The sequence below is a fragment of the Chironomus tepperi genome, unplaced genomic scaffold, assembly GCF_022539635.2.
Source record: "Chironomus tepperi strain 1889 unplaced genomic scaffold, CSIRO-AGI_Ctep_v1 contig_163, whole genome shotgun sequence".
NCBI lineage: Eukaryota > Metazoa > Arthropoda > Insecta > Diptera > Chironomidae > Chironomus > Chironomus tepperi.
In genome coordinates this window covers 263,365-281,656 of record NW_027226285.1, presented here as the reverse complement: position 1 = coordinate 281,656, position 18,292 = coordinate 263,365, and the positions used below count along the sequence as shown (strand labels likewise).

At 32.5% G+C, this 18,292-nt stretch overlaps 1 protein-coding gene across 3 annotated transcripts in view; it reads left to right on the top strand.

The window, feature by feature from the left end:
* Positions 1 to 564: 564 nt before the first annotated feature.
* LOC139088529 (rootletin-like) overlaps positions 565 to 18,292 on the top strand; it is a 36,712-nt gene continuing 18,984 nt past the window's right edge. Inside the window, exon 1 of one of the 3 annotated variants that reach the window (XM_070637791.1) lies at positions 565 to 682. Coding sequence is in view for 2 of the 3 variants with exons in the window: in XM_070637788.1 (XP_070493889.1) it covers positions 6,777 to 7,079 (303 nt within the window). In the remaining variant the exon portion in view is untranslated. Of the gene's footprint in view, positions 683 to 6,771; positions 7,080 to 13,732; positions 13,793 to 18,292 lie in introns of those variants that run through there. The other 2 variants (XM_070637788.1, XM_070637790.1) reach the window with 2 other exon arrangements.

Below are 18,292 nucleotides of genomic sequence, written 5' to 3'. Positions count from 1 at the left end.
GTAAAACCGCTTAAAAATTTCTCTTCTTATCAGGACGAAGCAAGTCCGAAAATAAAGAATTCTTTTTTCATGAAAAAATGTAAGGAATAAAAGAAGAAGATTGCAAAGCGAAGTATCATGAGTCTGATGTGTGATTGAACTCTAATCACTCGGCTTGTTTTGCTCGTTGTCAGCAAATTTAACAACTTTTTTTTTATAAACAAGGGAGTTAATCATTCTCAATTCTTTTAATTTTATGTTTGTGGAGTTATTTTCGCTCCGCCTTCAAGATTCAAAACTGAACTTTGATCGACTGGGAAGGAAAATACGTGTGTGTATAGAGGGAGATTTCTTGTTGACACATCGGAAGAATGAACTGGTTCAAGGTTAGAAGGAAAAAATATTTCGTACAAAATTCGTGCACTAATCATTAATTATTTTTTCGTTACTGTTGCTAAAGGCTCTGCGGTTTATAAATAGTAAACAAGTCTTAGAGGCAAAGCTTTTAATCTGATGTAATATTCAATGCTTTGTGAATCATTTTCTTCAAAGTTTCAAGGTGAATTTTCAAATCACGGAATGTTCAGGTGGAATTCTTCAAGGAATGAATTGACACTTTTGATGACAGCTTATCAAATTATATCAAACAATGAGTTAAGGAAGATTAGGGGTTGAAAACCAAAGTAGGAATATTATCTATCAGGTATGTAACTTCCTGAGCGGCAAGGGTTTTTGCTATTTCCATTTGGCAATTCCTAAGAACATGGAGTATACCACATTGAAAGTAAGCACGTGATGTCCAACGCGTATCATTAAATGAACATAATCTTTGCTTACTATTTCTGCAACAAAATACAAACAGAAATAATTTGTCCATGAACAAAAAGCACAGATTCTTCAAATCAATCAATAATCTAGTTCTAGATCAAGAAGAAATTACATAATAAATCAAACAAACATTTTATCAGCTCTGACACCTCAGTAAAGGTTTTAAGGTCCTCAATTTTGCAAAAAGCAATTTTATATTTTTAAGTGGCTGTAACTCTATTTTTCGACTTTCAAATGACACACAGGAAAATAAACCGTGAAGATTATCAACAATCCCCATGAAATTTACTTTTCATAAACCGTGAATCACATTGTATTTTGACTTTCTCTTTGTAAATACTTGATAAAGGCACAGGCTTTTAATCGTAGAGTTATAGAGTTAGTTGTATTGAAAGTATCATTTCCTAAAACTATTACGAATGCATTTTATGGAAAGTTTAATTCAATTGATTTCTTGTTATCAACAAGTTCAAGCATTGTTCCGTGAAATTATATAGATAGTACAGAATGAGTTAAATAAGAGCTCAAAGTACAATTACTCTTTCAATTTCTTTTGATTGGCACTTGTTGCTTCAAATTGATTACAAATAAAATTGGTAGTACTGGCAGGATCATATCTAATTCTAGTAAGATGACTTTGGTATACTAGCAAAATTGAAGAAACTGAAGCTTGCACTTCTATAGATCAGTATATATCAGTGCTGTTCAAACTTTGTGCCGCGGTACATAATGAGCAGCCAAAAATGCCACGAACCATATGCCGTTTGTGATTCTGGTCGTTTCTTAACACCAAGGTGTGCCTCGACACACCGTTTGGACAACAATGGTATATACTAGATTATTATTATTATTATTCATTCTTAATTTTATTTTCTAACAACGGAAGTAGATGCATTAGAACTTGCAAAATCAACGTGTCTGGGCACATGAGTTATTTAATCCTAAACATCAAAAGCTATACTTAATTTAACAGTTAATTAAATGCACGAGATAACGGTATTTAATATACACAAATCGATTTTAATCAGTATATAGTTTATTAAACTATAAATTTCACTAGCTTGTAGATTTACGAAATGTTTATAAACAATACTGCAAATCAGATTTGAAAATCCTTTTTCTAGTTTCTTTATCAGCAGTACGGCTTAATATTAACCTTTAAAAAATTAGGTAATGTTTACAGTCATAATCAACTTTATCTTCGATTCTTGAAACTTGTCAGTAATTACGTTTATCTCCAGACATTGAATTATCAATCTATAGCCGGTTTTGATAGAAAATCCACGTAATCATTCTGCTTATACAAAGTAAGTCACATCGCATACAAAAACTTTCCAAAAAAAGAGCATTTCCGAGTTATCAGTAACTCACTAACCTTATTACCTTCAAGTACAAACTTCAGTCGTGATAATTACGTGATTTCGAATTTGTTCTCGACGAGAATCCTCTCTTAACCCATGCAGCATCGAATCACGTGAATCGAATTCTTTTCCCAAGCTAACCGACAATATTATGTAAACAAGACGCAATAAAGTCGCGATCACGGTCTTTTCCCATATAAATATATAAGTGAATGCATACGTGCGGGCAATCTTGGCAGCATTTTTTCCATATACAGTAAAAAAATTATAATTTTATTTATTAAGATGGAAATAATAATTTTGATAATAATAATTTATAGCCATATAATAATTGTAACTAACCGTCTATGTCGTCTGACATTCATGACATGAAACAATGTAGACATGTCCTTTGCGAAATCATGCATTAACCATGTGGTTAAGAATGGAACTTTAAGCTCTTACAAAAGTATTGTAATAATGCGAACAATAGTTCAAGAAGTTAGTCTGTTCATCCATCCATCATGCATGCTCTTGTTATCTCAAGGTGGTTCAAACTTCACATTTAATGCGTTGCAGTTTAAGTGAACTTCCTCAATACATAGTTGTTGAAATGATTCTAAAGTCTATTGAAGATCCGGAAGCACTCTTTGGCTGAATGTTTTGTTATCTTTTCGCATTGAATCATCGTGCAAAAGTTTTGTGTCTATTTATGTGCACACTATAGTCACGTGCTGATATATTTTGGATTTTGGATTTGATTAGGATGGTTGATCACGAGGGGAGTAGCCCAGGACGCACAATTTGGAAGAGAGGGGAAGGTTTAGGGGTGTTAACTTCCAAAAACATGGTAATATTGAGCTTATTTGGAATTTGCAACATCATTGTCTGGATAATTTTGGCATATAAGGACAGATTCAGCGGCAACTAAGTCTAAGCTTAGATACCAATCGTGAATCACCAAACTGACTTTTGATTTAAACTGGTTCAGACTTAAGCCTTGTTTACGACAGGAATTAAAAGACATTGTATGTGCAAGAATAAAAGTTTCAACCAAAAAAACAGAACTAAGCCTTAAATACCTTTAATTTAAACTTATCGAATTTTAAGATTCACTCAAAATGCACGTGCAATCCTGTTTACTTGTGCAACAATTCGATAAGATTAAGTACAAAAATGTAAACAATTAAGAAATGTCAAAGAATGCGATATGGCCGATAAGTCACGCTTACTATTCTTTCAGTCATCATTGAGTAAATCTTGTAAATAGTAAATATTTTTGTTGATTGTTTGCGGAGCACTTATGTATATTCCTCATTATGTAAAATCTGGTCTAGACGATTCAGAATGTTTATTTATCACGCATTAACTCACACATCCGTCAATAAAATTTCCAGTAAATAATGACCATATGAACTTTCCCGGGTTCGATGTTCAGTTTTTCGACATGAAACTCCTAAAAAAATCATGCTCCGGTACACGACGTTCGTTCTCTTAATAAAAATTGAGTCTTAAGTATCAATGAGATAGTTTGAAATAGAATAAAAATGTATCTGGGACTTCATGTGATTTTTTATTTCAATACTAAGTATTCAAGGCAGTGCAAGATTGCTCTCATTTAATTTTTTTCTAGCACTGTTGTCAAGTGTTAGTGCTTTATATTGAGGGTCACTATGGGTATGATCACTAATCCATAAAATCATTTGTATGGGAATTTTTTTGCAATTTTTAGACAAAAGGACTCAAACAGCACAAATAAATCGGTTAATCGATCAAATAGACAGGTGTGACTCTGAGTTGGTGCCGAATTCGGTTTAAACCAGAGCTCGTAGTCGACTCGTATTTTATATGGAAAAGTCGACTAAACTCCATACACAATTCGAGTCGACTTCAAGCTGCCGAATTTTTGGATCTAGCTGTATCGTAACGTTAGTTTCTATGACTGTTTACACTCAAAATTCTCATTCAGCACAATTTAAGGAGGGCTCTATCGAGCACCGAAGGCCTGTATTTTATTCGTTTTAGATGTACATACCTGCGGTTTTTGGCTGTATTTTACTGTTGGTCTTGGGCTACATACCTGCAATTTCAGACGTAATCTACAAATAACCCTCATTCTAAATCACAAAACTTCACTCTATAACTAAATGCGCTTAGATTGCTAAGCTAAATTCACATCGTATGCCTTTCATACTCATCACTTAAACTTTGTATCACACGGAACTCTACTCTTCTCGATCCACGTTCACACATTTTACATTCAATTCTGAAACTGGATTAAGACAGTTTAAAGCTCTGAGCTTATGACTCGAAAATGAAATTTTTTTTTTGATAATAAATCGTCTATAAATTGAAATAATATCAATCGTGAAAGTGCAGAGGGTGGAAAATTTGCATAATCATTTATTTTGTATTTGCTACGCGGTGAGAAGGGGTTGATGACAGCTGTTGATGATGATGATGATTGTGAGTTTTTTTTAGGTATTTTATGTCTGGTAATCAATTTTGGATAAAATATTATTTCAGAATTGAATCATGAATGACTATGGCTGAATGGGGGCTATAAATTTATTTCATTTATTTTGTTCTTGCTGTTTATTCCATGAAAAATTCCATCGGAAACTCCAATCAATTCCCTCACATTAAATTTTTTGACTTTAACATTTTAAGATATTCAAGGGTTGAAATTGAGGAAGTTTCTTGTTTAATCATTTTGATTTTTCATATGTGCATGACTTATAATCTGCTTTTGAAGCATTTGAAGAAATATTGAAAAGTTATAAAATTTTAAAAGCAGAAAATTTAAATCCGATTAAAAATGCATCTTAGATTTTAATACTCTAGTTAAATTCCCATCCCTAGAAAGTCACAAAGCATTTTGTTCCTCGTTATCGACATTCAACAAATTTCATGACTTTGAAATATTTTTTCAAATAAATTAAAATCAGTATTCTGCACCTTCTTAATTCTTGGGACGTTTCTAGTTAGGAGGATAGAGCGTTCGAAGAGTATACGGTGTAAAAATTGCCATCTCTTGGAATTTACATCCATTACATCGCAATGAGAATTTCAGGGCTTTAAATATTCAAATACTCTAACTCGTTCAAAAAGGACAAGTCGATTAATCGATCTAAAATCCGTTGACACCAGAACGGTGTGACTCTGACATGAGTGTTTCGTCTTAAAAACAAATATGAAATATCATTAAAGAATCAGGATCACGTCGGTTTGAAGCCAAATTTTTGATCAATTAACAAGTTTGCACCACAGCTGACAGTTTAAGAACCCCTGAATCTAGTATCATAGCTACACTGATTTTTTTTTTCGCCTTGTCATTTAAATACTTCTACTTGCTGGGGAGTTCTAGCTGCTATGGAATTAAATAATCGTCTATTGAAGGTGTTTTGAATGAAAAAAAAAAAATAATTATGGTAAAATGTTTTATTTTTAAGCATTATTCAATACTTTTTCATTGAACTATTTTGCAGTCTATGAAAAAATATATTTTTGATCGTACGAAGGTATTTTAGTTCCTTTTTAATCGTTAACGGCAGTGAAAGTGAGAGTTTTGAGCTGTGAATTTTTGATAAGAGTGAAAGTCAATTTTGGATACTTTTGTGGATTAAAAGGATGTGCATTTGGGAGTAGTGTAGCTTATATAGCTTGCATTTGAGGATAGAAAAGCTTTTAAAGCTTGTGAACATTAAAATTGGAATTAGAAGATGCTAATCTCTAATTTTCAATATTGAATCTTGAATATGCTCGAATATAGATTAAGTTCCATTATAGATTATAGTCTACATAATGTTAATGGATGCAAAGTGATTTGATAAGGCATAGAATTTATACAAATTGATTTTAAGTGAACTCAGAAGGATTAATTATGCTAAAAAGCTTAATACAGAAGGAATTAATAGCTGAGAAGTATCAAATGATATAAAATTTTATATTATCAAGTGCAAAGGATATTTGAGATGCATCATCAGTAAATTCATAAATGTGTTACATAGTGTTATATAAATTACATAGCTGAACTACAATGTCACCTAATTTAACCTATAAAACAAAAGTTATCCAATGACATTAATTTTTAAATCGATAACTGAACCTTGAGACTTTCCGAATCAAAGACTTTGAAAAATTGCCAAAAAAATCCACCAAACCATAAAAACTAATTTCCTTTAAAAAGAACGTCAAATTAACTTTGCGTGCGAGAACTTTAAAGTTAAAGACGAGAATTACTTCATTCATTTATTAATGGAACGTAGAAAGCAAAATTGGGGAGGATCACTAATGTACAATTTACGAACAGCAACGCGTCGTAACCCTCTCTTTCGTAGTTCACCGAACCTCACGACAACGACAAGTTCAAGAGCATTATTAGGTGACGATGACGACGATTATGGATTCATAACAAGACCCCCACCGCCAATTCCATCGCCACCGATTCCGCCTATACCGATGGAATTTCAAGAAGAATATCAGAAGCGATTGAAGGAACTACAAAACAAGGCATACTGGGAGAGCATAAAACGTCAGCTCACTGATTATTATAGTAATCAGAATGATTCACAGCGCCGTGAACGCATGTCAGACATTCGAGGATCGTGCGAAGACATAAACAAGTCCATGGAAACCGCCAACTTAAATTCCACGAAAAAGTTGCTTAAAAACAAACATAATTCAGCAGCACAAGCAGTTCCTCTTCAGTCATCGTCCGGATTGGATGACTATTGGATAAACGGATGTAACAGAAGAGATAGTGGAAGTACAAGTGAATTATTGGATCAAGTTTGTGAAGTACAAGATTGTTGTGAGCGTTTTGAAGACTTTAAAGACCTTGACGATTTAAGATTAAGTGAGAAAGTAACGCCACTTTGTGTTAAGTGCCTTGTGCGATATTATAATACAAGACCATCAAGCATGTCACGAGTAAGTTTCATATACAATTGTCTATTCTTGTTTTTTTTTTTCTATTGGGACTTTTGTGTCTGCAAACATAAAACATTTATATAGCTGAAGCTATCGCGATGTTCCAATTACTACAAATAAATGCAATGAAATGTTTGTTTTTTTGCTGCAATTTTGAGCAAAAAGTTTATTCAACTTTTTTTCGCCGTTTAACAGGAAAAAAAGAGAATACGGTGAATTAGGATTATCAATGAATGGGAATCGAGTAAAATGAGTTATGAGACTTAGAAGTGCTGTGAACGCAGTTTTATAATTAAAATATAGCAAAAAAATTTGATGGAAGTTCCCAATTATTACCAGAATCTTTTGGCTTAGATAGGATTCGAACCTAGTGATTGTATAGTTATTAGTTTCAATTGAATCTGTGTCATTGATTTCGGATTTAAAATTTAAAGTTTTTCAAAAAAGCTTATCCGAATAATGTTTCATTAGGGTACCCCTAGGTCACCCTAATGAACGAATATTAATGGTAAAACGTGAAGTTGTCATTGCGAAAACATGATGACTGACTTCGCATCATTGTACCGCTTAGACAAGTTGATCAAAAATACAGCGCCAGGCCGGAGTGACTTTGACTCGATGCCTGATTCGATTTTAATCCATGTTGTAGTCACGCAAACCTGATGCCGGATTCTGGATTGATTAACCGACTTGTGGTATTAGAATGAACTTTAATAAAGGCCGTTCAATTATTACTATACATAGGGATGCAGTCTGAATTTCTGTGACTATTTAAACAATGAAGATACTTTCATGCAAAATTTGTGACATTTGAAGCGATGGAGAGGCAGTCATCGTCACTCATTCTAGATATACGTCTGACTCATGCTGAAAGCTTATCAAAATTCTCCAAATCTAGATAACCTCATTTCTATTTTTGATATCACTTCCATGTATAAAAACATATACGCCTTAATAAATTTCTATTTCTAGCTTCCAAAGCCTAGCTTATTGAGTTATTAACTTATTCGAAAGTTAATACCAAAAATCCATCCAGTCAATCAGTCAAATGGAATATCATAGAAAATTCATTGCACTTGCCAAAAAAAATGGGAGCATCTAAAAATAGTTTGCGATTCCACGACTCAAAAACTATGCTAACCGTATCATAAATTCTCTATTTGTTTCCGAAAAAAAAAGAACTAAAAGTTTATAGTATTTTTATTCGTTACCTATATATCTTCTTCCTATGCAACTACCCTCCCCTTCAATAAGCTTAAAACAATCGAATTGGGAAATATAACAATTTGTTACCGGGGATTCTTTGATACAATATTTTTTAGTATTTCCATAAATATATATATATCCAGGTAATGTTGTGCTATCTACGATATTAGAGCACGAATTGATTTATGCTCTATATTTACTAAATAGAAAATTTGTTTTCTTCCATTTCGGATTTTTTTTAAAAATCACCAGCTTTAAATTGTGAATTGCACTGAAATACAGACACTAAAATGTTTGTTGTTGAGACTTTTTGTCTCGTCAGCAATAATTTTTCTTTTTTGTTTTCATGTTCTTGTATAAAATTACATGAGAATGTGTTGCACGATATGCATATGTGCAATAATTTCGGTCTATATTGTTCAGCATATTCGCTCAAATTTAATTGCATTTGATTACATTTTGTTTAATAAAGAAGTTAAAGAATTACAATAAACGCTTTATAGTTTATTGAAATAGACGTTGATGGATTGAGATTGTTGAATAAGGAACTAATTGAGCAATTAGACACAATAGTGATGTAATGTATTGTTGAAATAATTTAATTAGTTACGAATGATTCAATGGAATTTGTTGAAAAGGAATTTTGATAATAGGAAGTAATTAAAATGCACAAAAATCAACAATTGATGATTTGTAGGATTAATCAAGCGGTGGCATCGTTTGTACATTGAGTTTCAATATTCAACAATTCTTATATTTACAGATCATTCCTATAATTCACATGGACTGTATTAATTGTCTATCAATTTTCCCATTGCTGATTTGTCTAATCATTGATTCGTCTAAGTCTATTCGAAGATGTTTCCTAGGCTAAGGCATGAGACAACATCAATCTGAAAACTCTAGTTGAGAATATGTCATCGGTTATTTCAAATTCAAATTACAAATGAAACTACAATTAGTTGATTACCCTCAAGTTATAGTTGTTAGTCCCCTCAATAGCAAGCTTTTGTTTGTTTACAATTTTCAAACAATAAAGACTTCAAATTCGTCTCGATAGAGACTTATAAGTTCCTTCATTTACAAGTTACAGAATTGATTCCATCAATCATTGTTCTATTTAAATTCTTTAATTCAGGCCATTCTGTTTAATAGAATAGCATCGAACAAAAAAGTTCGACTTCCAAATAAGAATTAATTCTGTTTTTCAGACATTTGATATTCAGTCAATAGAAATTGATTCACTAGCTGCAATAAGAAAATTGATTGAAAAGCATGAATAAATAAGGTTTCCAAAATGAATTTTCAGTATTTATAATAAGATTTCACGGAGACTTACTTTCCTTCCTTTTCCGATACAGAAAATTTTAAAAACTCAAACTGAATAGAACATTTTTTTGATTACTAATATTCTCATGCTGTGATGCCTATTCAATTATGCATAATTTCTACATTTGAAGTAAATTCATTTCAAAGAAAGTTGTTCTGACTTCTTCTCTCAATAGGCTTAAAGAAAACTTTTATATGAAAAGAATTTTCAATTGCTTCCTCCATTTTGGGAATTAATAATAAAGAGAAATTTTCATATTCTGTCTACAATATCATTTGAATTTCAAACAAATAAGCAGCAGATGTCCTCAATTATGCCAAAAAATCAAATGAATTTCAATTGCAAACAGTAGCTTACTTAATTGAATAACTTTTCTATCTCTGACCATGAAAGCATTAAGTAATTACAAAATATTTCCATTGATTTTATTCAAATTGTATCAAAATATGAATTTTAAGTGGTTCTACATGTTGGGTTGTTTGAGTATGAAAATGAACTTTTAGATGTGAGATCGTGATGTAGTTTGATGATGGACATTCGGGGTCAAATGATGTTGTTTCTAATTATGAAGTGACTTCAGAAAGCATAGGGGGTAGAGATGACTGAAAATCTTATTTGGGTTGACTTGGCTCTGATCTGAAGCTGAATTTCGTTGACTCTGGACTTGGTTAGATTCAGTTTGAGTAGAAGGATTGATCAACCACTAAACCTTGGGTACAATTTCTCTGTATACACCTCTAGCACTTACCTCTAGACATCGTAACATACTTACACCTACCCTTCCCCTTAAGGTGTGTCTCTTTAGTGTAGGGGTAGGTATAGCGAGATACCATTCCCTGAGGATCAATTTCAAACAAATTCCAATTAAAATCACCATACTTCATGTGCTCAACCCAATCTACATTAATATTAATTTACCAACAAAAAGTAAACATTATTACAGTATTTCAAACACAATTTAAATTCATACTCATGACAATGAAGCTCCAATAAAACAGCTTATGTCATCAATATTGTGAAAATCTGCTTTCCGAACATCAAAACTATCCCATTAGATGACTAAGCATTTTTAATTAAATTAAAAGAATAAAAGAATTTTTTATGTTTTTCGACAATTTGCATTGCAAAATATTCTCAATAATGAATAAAATTTCTATGTTCTGTGACTAGATCTCGTCACATGAAGTCTGTGAGACGACGATTTTATTCAGTTGCATTTCGGTACACACTTGAAATTCTTAAAATATCTATCGATATCAATGATGAATATTGTCTCAATCCATTATGCAATAGACGTCACACAATGTCTATAGTGTCTATTTTTATGTGAAATTAAAATTATGATTATTGAAATTCAATTCCCTCTCCTCCACCTCTCTTGAGTTGTCTCCCTTGTCGGAGTTGCTAGACGGAACTTCCTGCATATTCAACAATAGATAGAAAAATTAAAATAAATTATGAATGCAATAAATTTCTCTCAACTGACAGCATAAATTTTGTTCTGTTTGCTGAAAAACTTCTTTATTTTTCTTCTCTGCCTCTGTGCATTTTTGCCTGTCTTCTAATGCCGTACGAGAAAAGTAAAGGACGTAGTTTAATTCATAAATATATATTTTCTCTTATTTAAGAAGAAAGAAAGCATTTCATAAACCTGTCATCGTCTTAAGTTGAATTCTCATTCAATTTTTGTAGATGTGCCGAATTCAGCAAACAAAGTTTTGTTGTATTGTATGAGCTTTATAGGAGCATTTTTTGTGGGGAAATTGAATGAGTTTGTATTGGAATGGGAATTGATTTTTAATAATTCTTCAATAAATTTGTATGTTGACAGCGTAGTTCATTGTAAGCTTGGGAATTTAGTTATACAAATTCATGTCAATTATTTGAACATGTATTCCTGGGTTTGATTCTTAGCGTGTATATCAGGTCCTTAGCAATGACAGATTCTAGTCTTTCTCAACAAAATACTGTAAATATACTTAATGAAACAAGCTGTGACTAGTCAATCGTCAAGTTTATGACTAGACTTAAGATCGACTTTTCACCTGTTAAATTCAAACATGAATTTTCTGAGAAGTCTTGAGTTTGAAAAAATTCAGGAGCATAAGGATCTCGATCCAGTTTCGAAAATCTTTAACAGCAATTAGATTAGATTGTACAACAGAGTTGACAAGACTCTGGGAATCCGGATTCCATTGTGGCTACCTCAAAAATTGACTCTGACAACTCTAATCTACAATTAAAAGAAGTCTAGAGACACTTTGCGCAACTTTCAACTAGAGCTAGAATTGAAGGTAAACTTAGTATTCCTTTAAAGCTCCCTATGCAAAGCTTTCCAAGCACAATATAATAATTTCGTTATACAAATTGTCCTACAGAAAAATATACGATAATAAATAAGAAAATAAATATCATAAATATATAAAAAGTCTTATTCAATAAAATGAATAAAGGAAGTGGAATATGATATTTTACTATATAGCGAGTTTTTCGCAATCAGATTGTGGAGTAACAAGCTAGAATGTGTATAAATCATAAGATGAAGTATGACATAATTCAGATGATATGTATAAGGATAAGTAGAGCTGTTTCAAGTCATTCATAAAATGTTGACTATATTTAGAATATTTTAGTGGATAATTGACTATTGATGTACATGATCTTACTCACGATACTACATGATGTATCTGATTCATATGTCTTAATATTTGGTAATTGAATGCTTGATCGACACGATGTGGCCAATTTGAATATTTGACTTTAAAATGAACCAAAAATGATGTCATTTTCATGTCTTATCTCATCACCCAAGTGACTAAATTATTCTGAGTTTAAAACTAATTGAATAACATTATTGATGTGCACATAAAAAACTTCCTAAGTGGGACAACTTTCTGAATTTTATTACATATTTAAATTATTATCTCATCTGTGCTATCATAAAATTGCATCATTTCGGAAGTATTTTGTTTTGAAAAATTACTTTTATTAACGGATGTGTCGAAATCTTGAAATTATAATACTTTACGTAACGAGATGATTCAAGTGCAAATTGAAACTACTTTATTTGTGAGATTTGATAAGCAAATTATGAAATTTATGTGAGAAATCTGCTGATTTAGGCATTCTTACTTCCTTTGTATTCTTGATTCCTTACTTCGCTAGTCGTTCATATTGAGTTGGATCCATGGAATCTTTAGATAGCTGTCTGAAGTTGACTCTGTAACTGATTAACTATTTTCAAATATTTTGCCGTTCTGCCTTCTAATTCCTTCATTTCTCTCTCAATTCGATACTCATTACTTCCTTATTTTAAAACATATAATTATAATTCCTCAAAAATTTATGACGAGACCTAATCAATTAATTCAATTTCCCTTCTGTTGAGTTATTTACCAAACCATAAACTGCCGCATAAAAAGCAAAACATTGAGGAAAATGATAAACTGTTACTTACTATAAAATTATTTACCATAATTCAATTTGATATTGATAGTAGGGTAGAACTTTTTACTTTCAATCTTTTCAAACTCATTTAATACCTTAGTATTTTTGGCGGCATGTTTGTATGTTTTTCTTTACTTTCATGTTCTTCTTATTTCCACCCGCTCATATTTTTCGGGAACATATTTACAACTTTTTTTTCTGTCTTTCCAATTCCTCCTCGTGACCCGTTGTGACAGTTGGTATCATGCGTGCAAGAAATAATAATAGTTTTTACTATTAACTATGCCTTACTGTATAGTCAGCAGGGTTGGACTTTTTTCAAGGACGTTCCTTACGGTTGATGAAAATCGGCACTGATATGACACCCGATTACAAATCTTTTTTAAGGCACAAGCTGAATATTTCCATATTTCAACTTTATTTACTGCTGTGGAATTGAAAAAGAATTTTTCCTTTTGATCGTGCATTTTGGATTCCTTAACTTTTGTCAATTTTCTTACTGCTGCTGCTGCTATTACTTTCTGCTGCTTTATTTTGGTAAAAGGAAATTTATTTTATGGATTATTGATTTAATATTTGAAATGCAAAAACCACAAATGTACATGTAAGCTTTATGATAAAAAACTATGGCTTACTTTTAGTGCTACTTTTGATTGTGCCTAAGATAGTTGTGAATAAAGGAAAGAAGGAAAAAGTTGAGGAAGAATAAAGTTACAAAATGGATTATTGTGTAATAATTAAAGATACATAAGAGGGTGTCTTGGGAAAGTTTTTACTATGAATAGTCACAGGAAGGAAGTTGTTAGAATAACATATAATAATTGATTATGAATAATATCCGAACAGTTTAACGTGTTCGTTAGGGCATTGGTTTTTTGCCGTATTAATGGATGGATGCGAAGTTCGCCTAACGATTCGTTACATTGTGCCAATAGGGATAGCTTTTATTACATGAATTCGGTGTTATTGTGTCTGAACAGAGTGGAACCTGGGGTGGAACCAGGTAACAGAACGGAAATCTATATCATTCTTTTGTTAGTTCTTGGGTTTGGTTCCCTAGGATATGGATCACAAATGAAATTGTCTGACCAGCGAAGTAACTAATTAAGGGTTCGATTCCCACTAGAGACCGATCTTTCAAGCATTATTACAAAATTCAGTCGATGTTACAAGGACTCACACAAAGCTCACGAGATTACTACAGTTATTAATAGATTTTATAGCTTTAAACAGCAAATTTCAAGTAAACACATTTTATATCAATAGAATTTTTAATTGCGGAACAATATCTTGTAATTGTTTATTCCTGTTTATTTGAAAACATTGTCTTGATCATGCTTAGTAGCAAAACAAATGCAAAAAGTGAGTTTTCGATACTAAATTGAACTGAATCTGATTCAACAAGAAGCTTTGATCAGAAGTTGAATCGCGCAAGTCGGGTAATTGGTCCAAAATATAGGTTGGGGTGGCTATGAGAAGATCATGCCACATTCGAACAAAATCCGTATGATTTGAATCGAATATCACCATAAATTAATTTGTTAACCGCAATTAGCCAATAAACGCAATAAACGTGAACCTGACTGGAACATATCCAAAAATGTGACTTCTTCTATCCAACCTGATTGACTATTCAAACAAAACAAATTCCCAAGTCACACTTTGACTTAGTTACAGATAAAAATACTCAATTTCCATGAAAACAATACACCTGCAAGCCTCATTGCCTATGATTATTATTTTATAATTTCATTCCCTCAACCGACTGCTTTATTTCTATATTGGGAGATCGTGGCGTGATAAGAAATGCTTCTTTCATTTCAATGGCTGAATTTTAAAGCCTAAAGAATACAAATAGAGAATTATATCAAGGCTATTGTGTCTAAAAGTTTTCTACTTTTATAATTGTTTGGCATCGATTTTGAAGAAGAGAGGAGGAACCGACGGGCAAGCTTGAAAAAAACAATATTTTTGTTTATGGAATAAATTGCTATAGTTTGATAATTTTGAAATTATTTCGTTATAATGACGTTAGCTAGCTATATTTATTGTCGATGTACATTGGATACTCAGAAACGTGTGAACCGTAAAGTATCAATTGTATTTATATTTAGACATTCTGGAAAAAAATATTATTGTTAGAAATGAATTCCTGGTGTGATTGACTAGGGGGAAGGGGTGAGCAACCTGTATGCTGTGGCATATATTGGTGGTAAGCATTGACTCAAGCTGCACAGGCAAAGAGACCGCTTTTAGGTACCGTAGTGGTATTTCTGTAATATGAAAGCCTGTTATGCGGTTTATGGCGTTTCCAAAAATTGTCGGGGTGCAATAAAGTGCCGCGACACACAGGTTGGCCACCACTGGACTAGGCGAAAATGCAGAAAATTCGATGAAAATTATTGAAATTTCCCAATTTTTTCTCAAATTTTTGGATGATTTTTTGAATTTTTTGACTCAGGAAAATCATCAAAATTTCCACCATTTTCCCCACTTTTCCAGCCCCCTGCAGCTAGATTTTCACAACAAAAAACAGACAAAATAATAAAACACGGTTACTATTCGTAATTAATCATAAAAGTCACTCATCTTGACACAATAATTTCATGTCGCTAGATTAAAAAAAAAATTCAGAATGTGAATTGATGTCTTTTTTCACAAACTGGATTACTGAATTAGTCGTAACTGGTTTTTAGTTGCAAAGTTCAACTTGTAGAAGAGGAAGAAGTTTTTAATAATTGAGAGAACTTTTTTTTTTCTAGATTGATTGGGGTTTTTGATGGAAATTGCGGATAGTAATTATGTGTATGAGGAACTGCTGTGGAAGTTCCTATTTTATTTTGCTAGAAAGACTTTCTTTGAGATTAAAATGTTTTCAAAATTATGGATTTTTTCAAAGTAATTCAAAATTATCGTCTTAGCTACTTTGTTGGCCATACAGATGAATGTCTTCATATACCGCTTGAAACTGACTCTATAGCTGACCATCGATTGCCAATTTGCAATACCAAATGCACTACTGTCTCTATCTGTAAATGTGCTTGTTCCTTTAGCCTTTGCCGCGCTTTTGGAATCTAGAAAGATAGAACTACTGACTTGCTGTACTTCATCCCAAACACTGCTTGCTTTGCTGTTCTCAAAAAATCCACCGCTAGAAGTGACTTAAGGCTTAAGGGTCAGGTTCAGTTAAATCTTGACTATAGCCGACCTTGTGTCGAATTCTTTTGTCTTCTCAACGTCCCCCAACTTCAGTCGTTTATTATCAGATTTGCCTTCAAAAAGACAAAAATATGATTTTGTGCCTGAATAGCACAAAACGATCAATCCATCGAAAATCCGTCTTCTGGCCGGCATGATTCCAACTTAGTTTCGAATTCGATTTAAATTTGACATATTGGTTAAGTCACGTTGATCTGGTCCTGCTGGATTGTGGATCGAGTGACCAATTTGTGCTAGTCGAGATGACTGTTGTCTATGTTCTTAAAAATGATGAAATACTTCCAAAAATTGTATTATCAAATGTAATATAACAAAATTACTTAAATTAAACAATATTACATCCCGAGCGACATAAATGAAGAAGGCCCTGCCATGGAGCAATTAAGATTTATTTTTGGCTTCCTTATATTTCTAACTGAGGCGGGAAAGAGGTCTGGAGCCTCAAATGCTCTTTATTTCACCCTTTGGTTTTGAAAATGTAGTAGAAAATAAATCAATTCCTTTAGGTTTTTCAACTATTCATTTACTTTTAATGCACAACGACAGTAAATCCCCATTAAAACCTATTTCATCATCTGCTTCACATATTTCATATTTATTTAATATCAAAAATACTTTAATCAAAATAACATCATTCGAAAAATAAGACTCAAAGTCCATAAAGGAACTGAAAAGTCCAATATTCCACATTTAAAGCAATTAAATTCAGAATCGACCGATGAAATTTGCAGTACAAAAACAAGCACGTGAATGGGTGTGTCTTAGTAACTTGACAATTTTACACAATATTTTCATCATCCAAACTCGAGTCTCAAAGTCCTCAAATTCATAGATGTTGTTTTTGAACAGCCTCCCAACTGCTTTTTTCATCATGACATGTTGTACTTTGGAACCTGGAATCTTAGAGATTCATCTAAGCAAAATAACATTCATCTATTATCAGTTATCAGTAAATTTATGACAGCATAAAAATTATTGCAAATAAATTTTAGAAACCAACTGGAAACAGCGAGTGGACATGATCGAAAACAACTGATTTCTTATTATACTTACGGCATGCTGTTCATACTTTGTATTGAGGATTCTTGTTTTTAAAAATTATAAATAATCTTTATTATACTGGGTGACTTTATGTCTTGTCTGGGTTTTTATTAGCACATACATTGTGCAAAATGAGTAATCAGAAGAACTGCACGTGGATGAATTAACTGGTTTAAAGGTTGAACTTGATTAAACCGGCTGAAAGAGCTTATCTTGCATTATTTTGGCTGTGGCAAAATCGGTCATTATTATCAGTTTTGAGCATCCAGAAATAGCACAAGTTGGTTAATCAATCCAAAACTTAATGTCAGAATCACCTATCCCGGGTCGGATTTCGATTGGTTATTCAATTTGTGCTATTCGAGATCAATCATGAATTGTTCGGGTACGAATCTTTGTTTATTCTTGAGATTCTAATCGCAAAATCAAGCATTCAAAGACAAAATTCGGAAAGTACACGACGGAGATGTTGTTGCTGTTCATGGGCCGTACAGATCAATTGTGATCCATGGTTTAGTTCTCTTAGCTTGAATGTAAAGATGGATGCATGTTAGGCCAACGCAGCATGTAGTAATAAGAGCCTCTTTCGACTACGCCCTACTTTGTATGTGGCTGTAATAAGGTGAAGTCGGTACAAAGTTGAGTTAAGCTTAAACCATCTTTAGGAAGCTACCGTTTAAAAAAGACTGAAATTCAACAACAGAATAGAGTTAAGTCGCTCTTATGTCCATTTATGCTCGAAAACTCAACAGTTGATGACACTTAAAACAAAGAATCAAGTTTGTCAAGAATCATGAATACCTCGAACAGTACACAATGTTTGCTAGAGTACCACTACGTCGCAATACTAACGATAATATGCAAAGCTGATCTAACGGCTGCTCGGTACTTTCCTTTGTTAATCGAATCCAATGAAACTTATATTTCTTATACATCACATGATTAGATGCTTAACTGATTCCAAAGTACA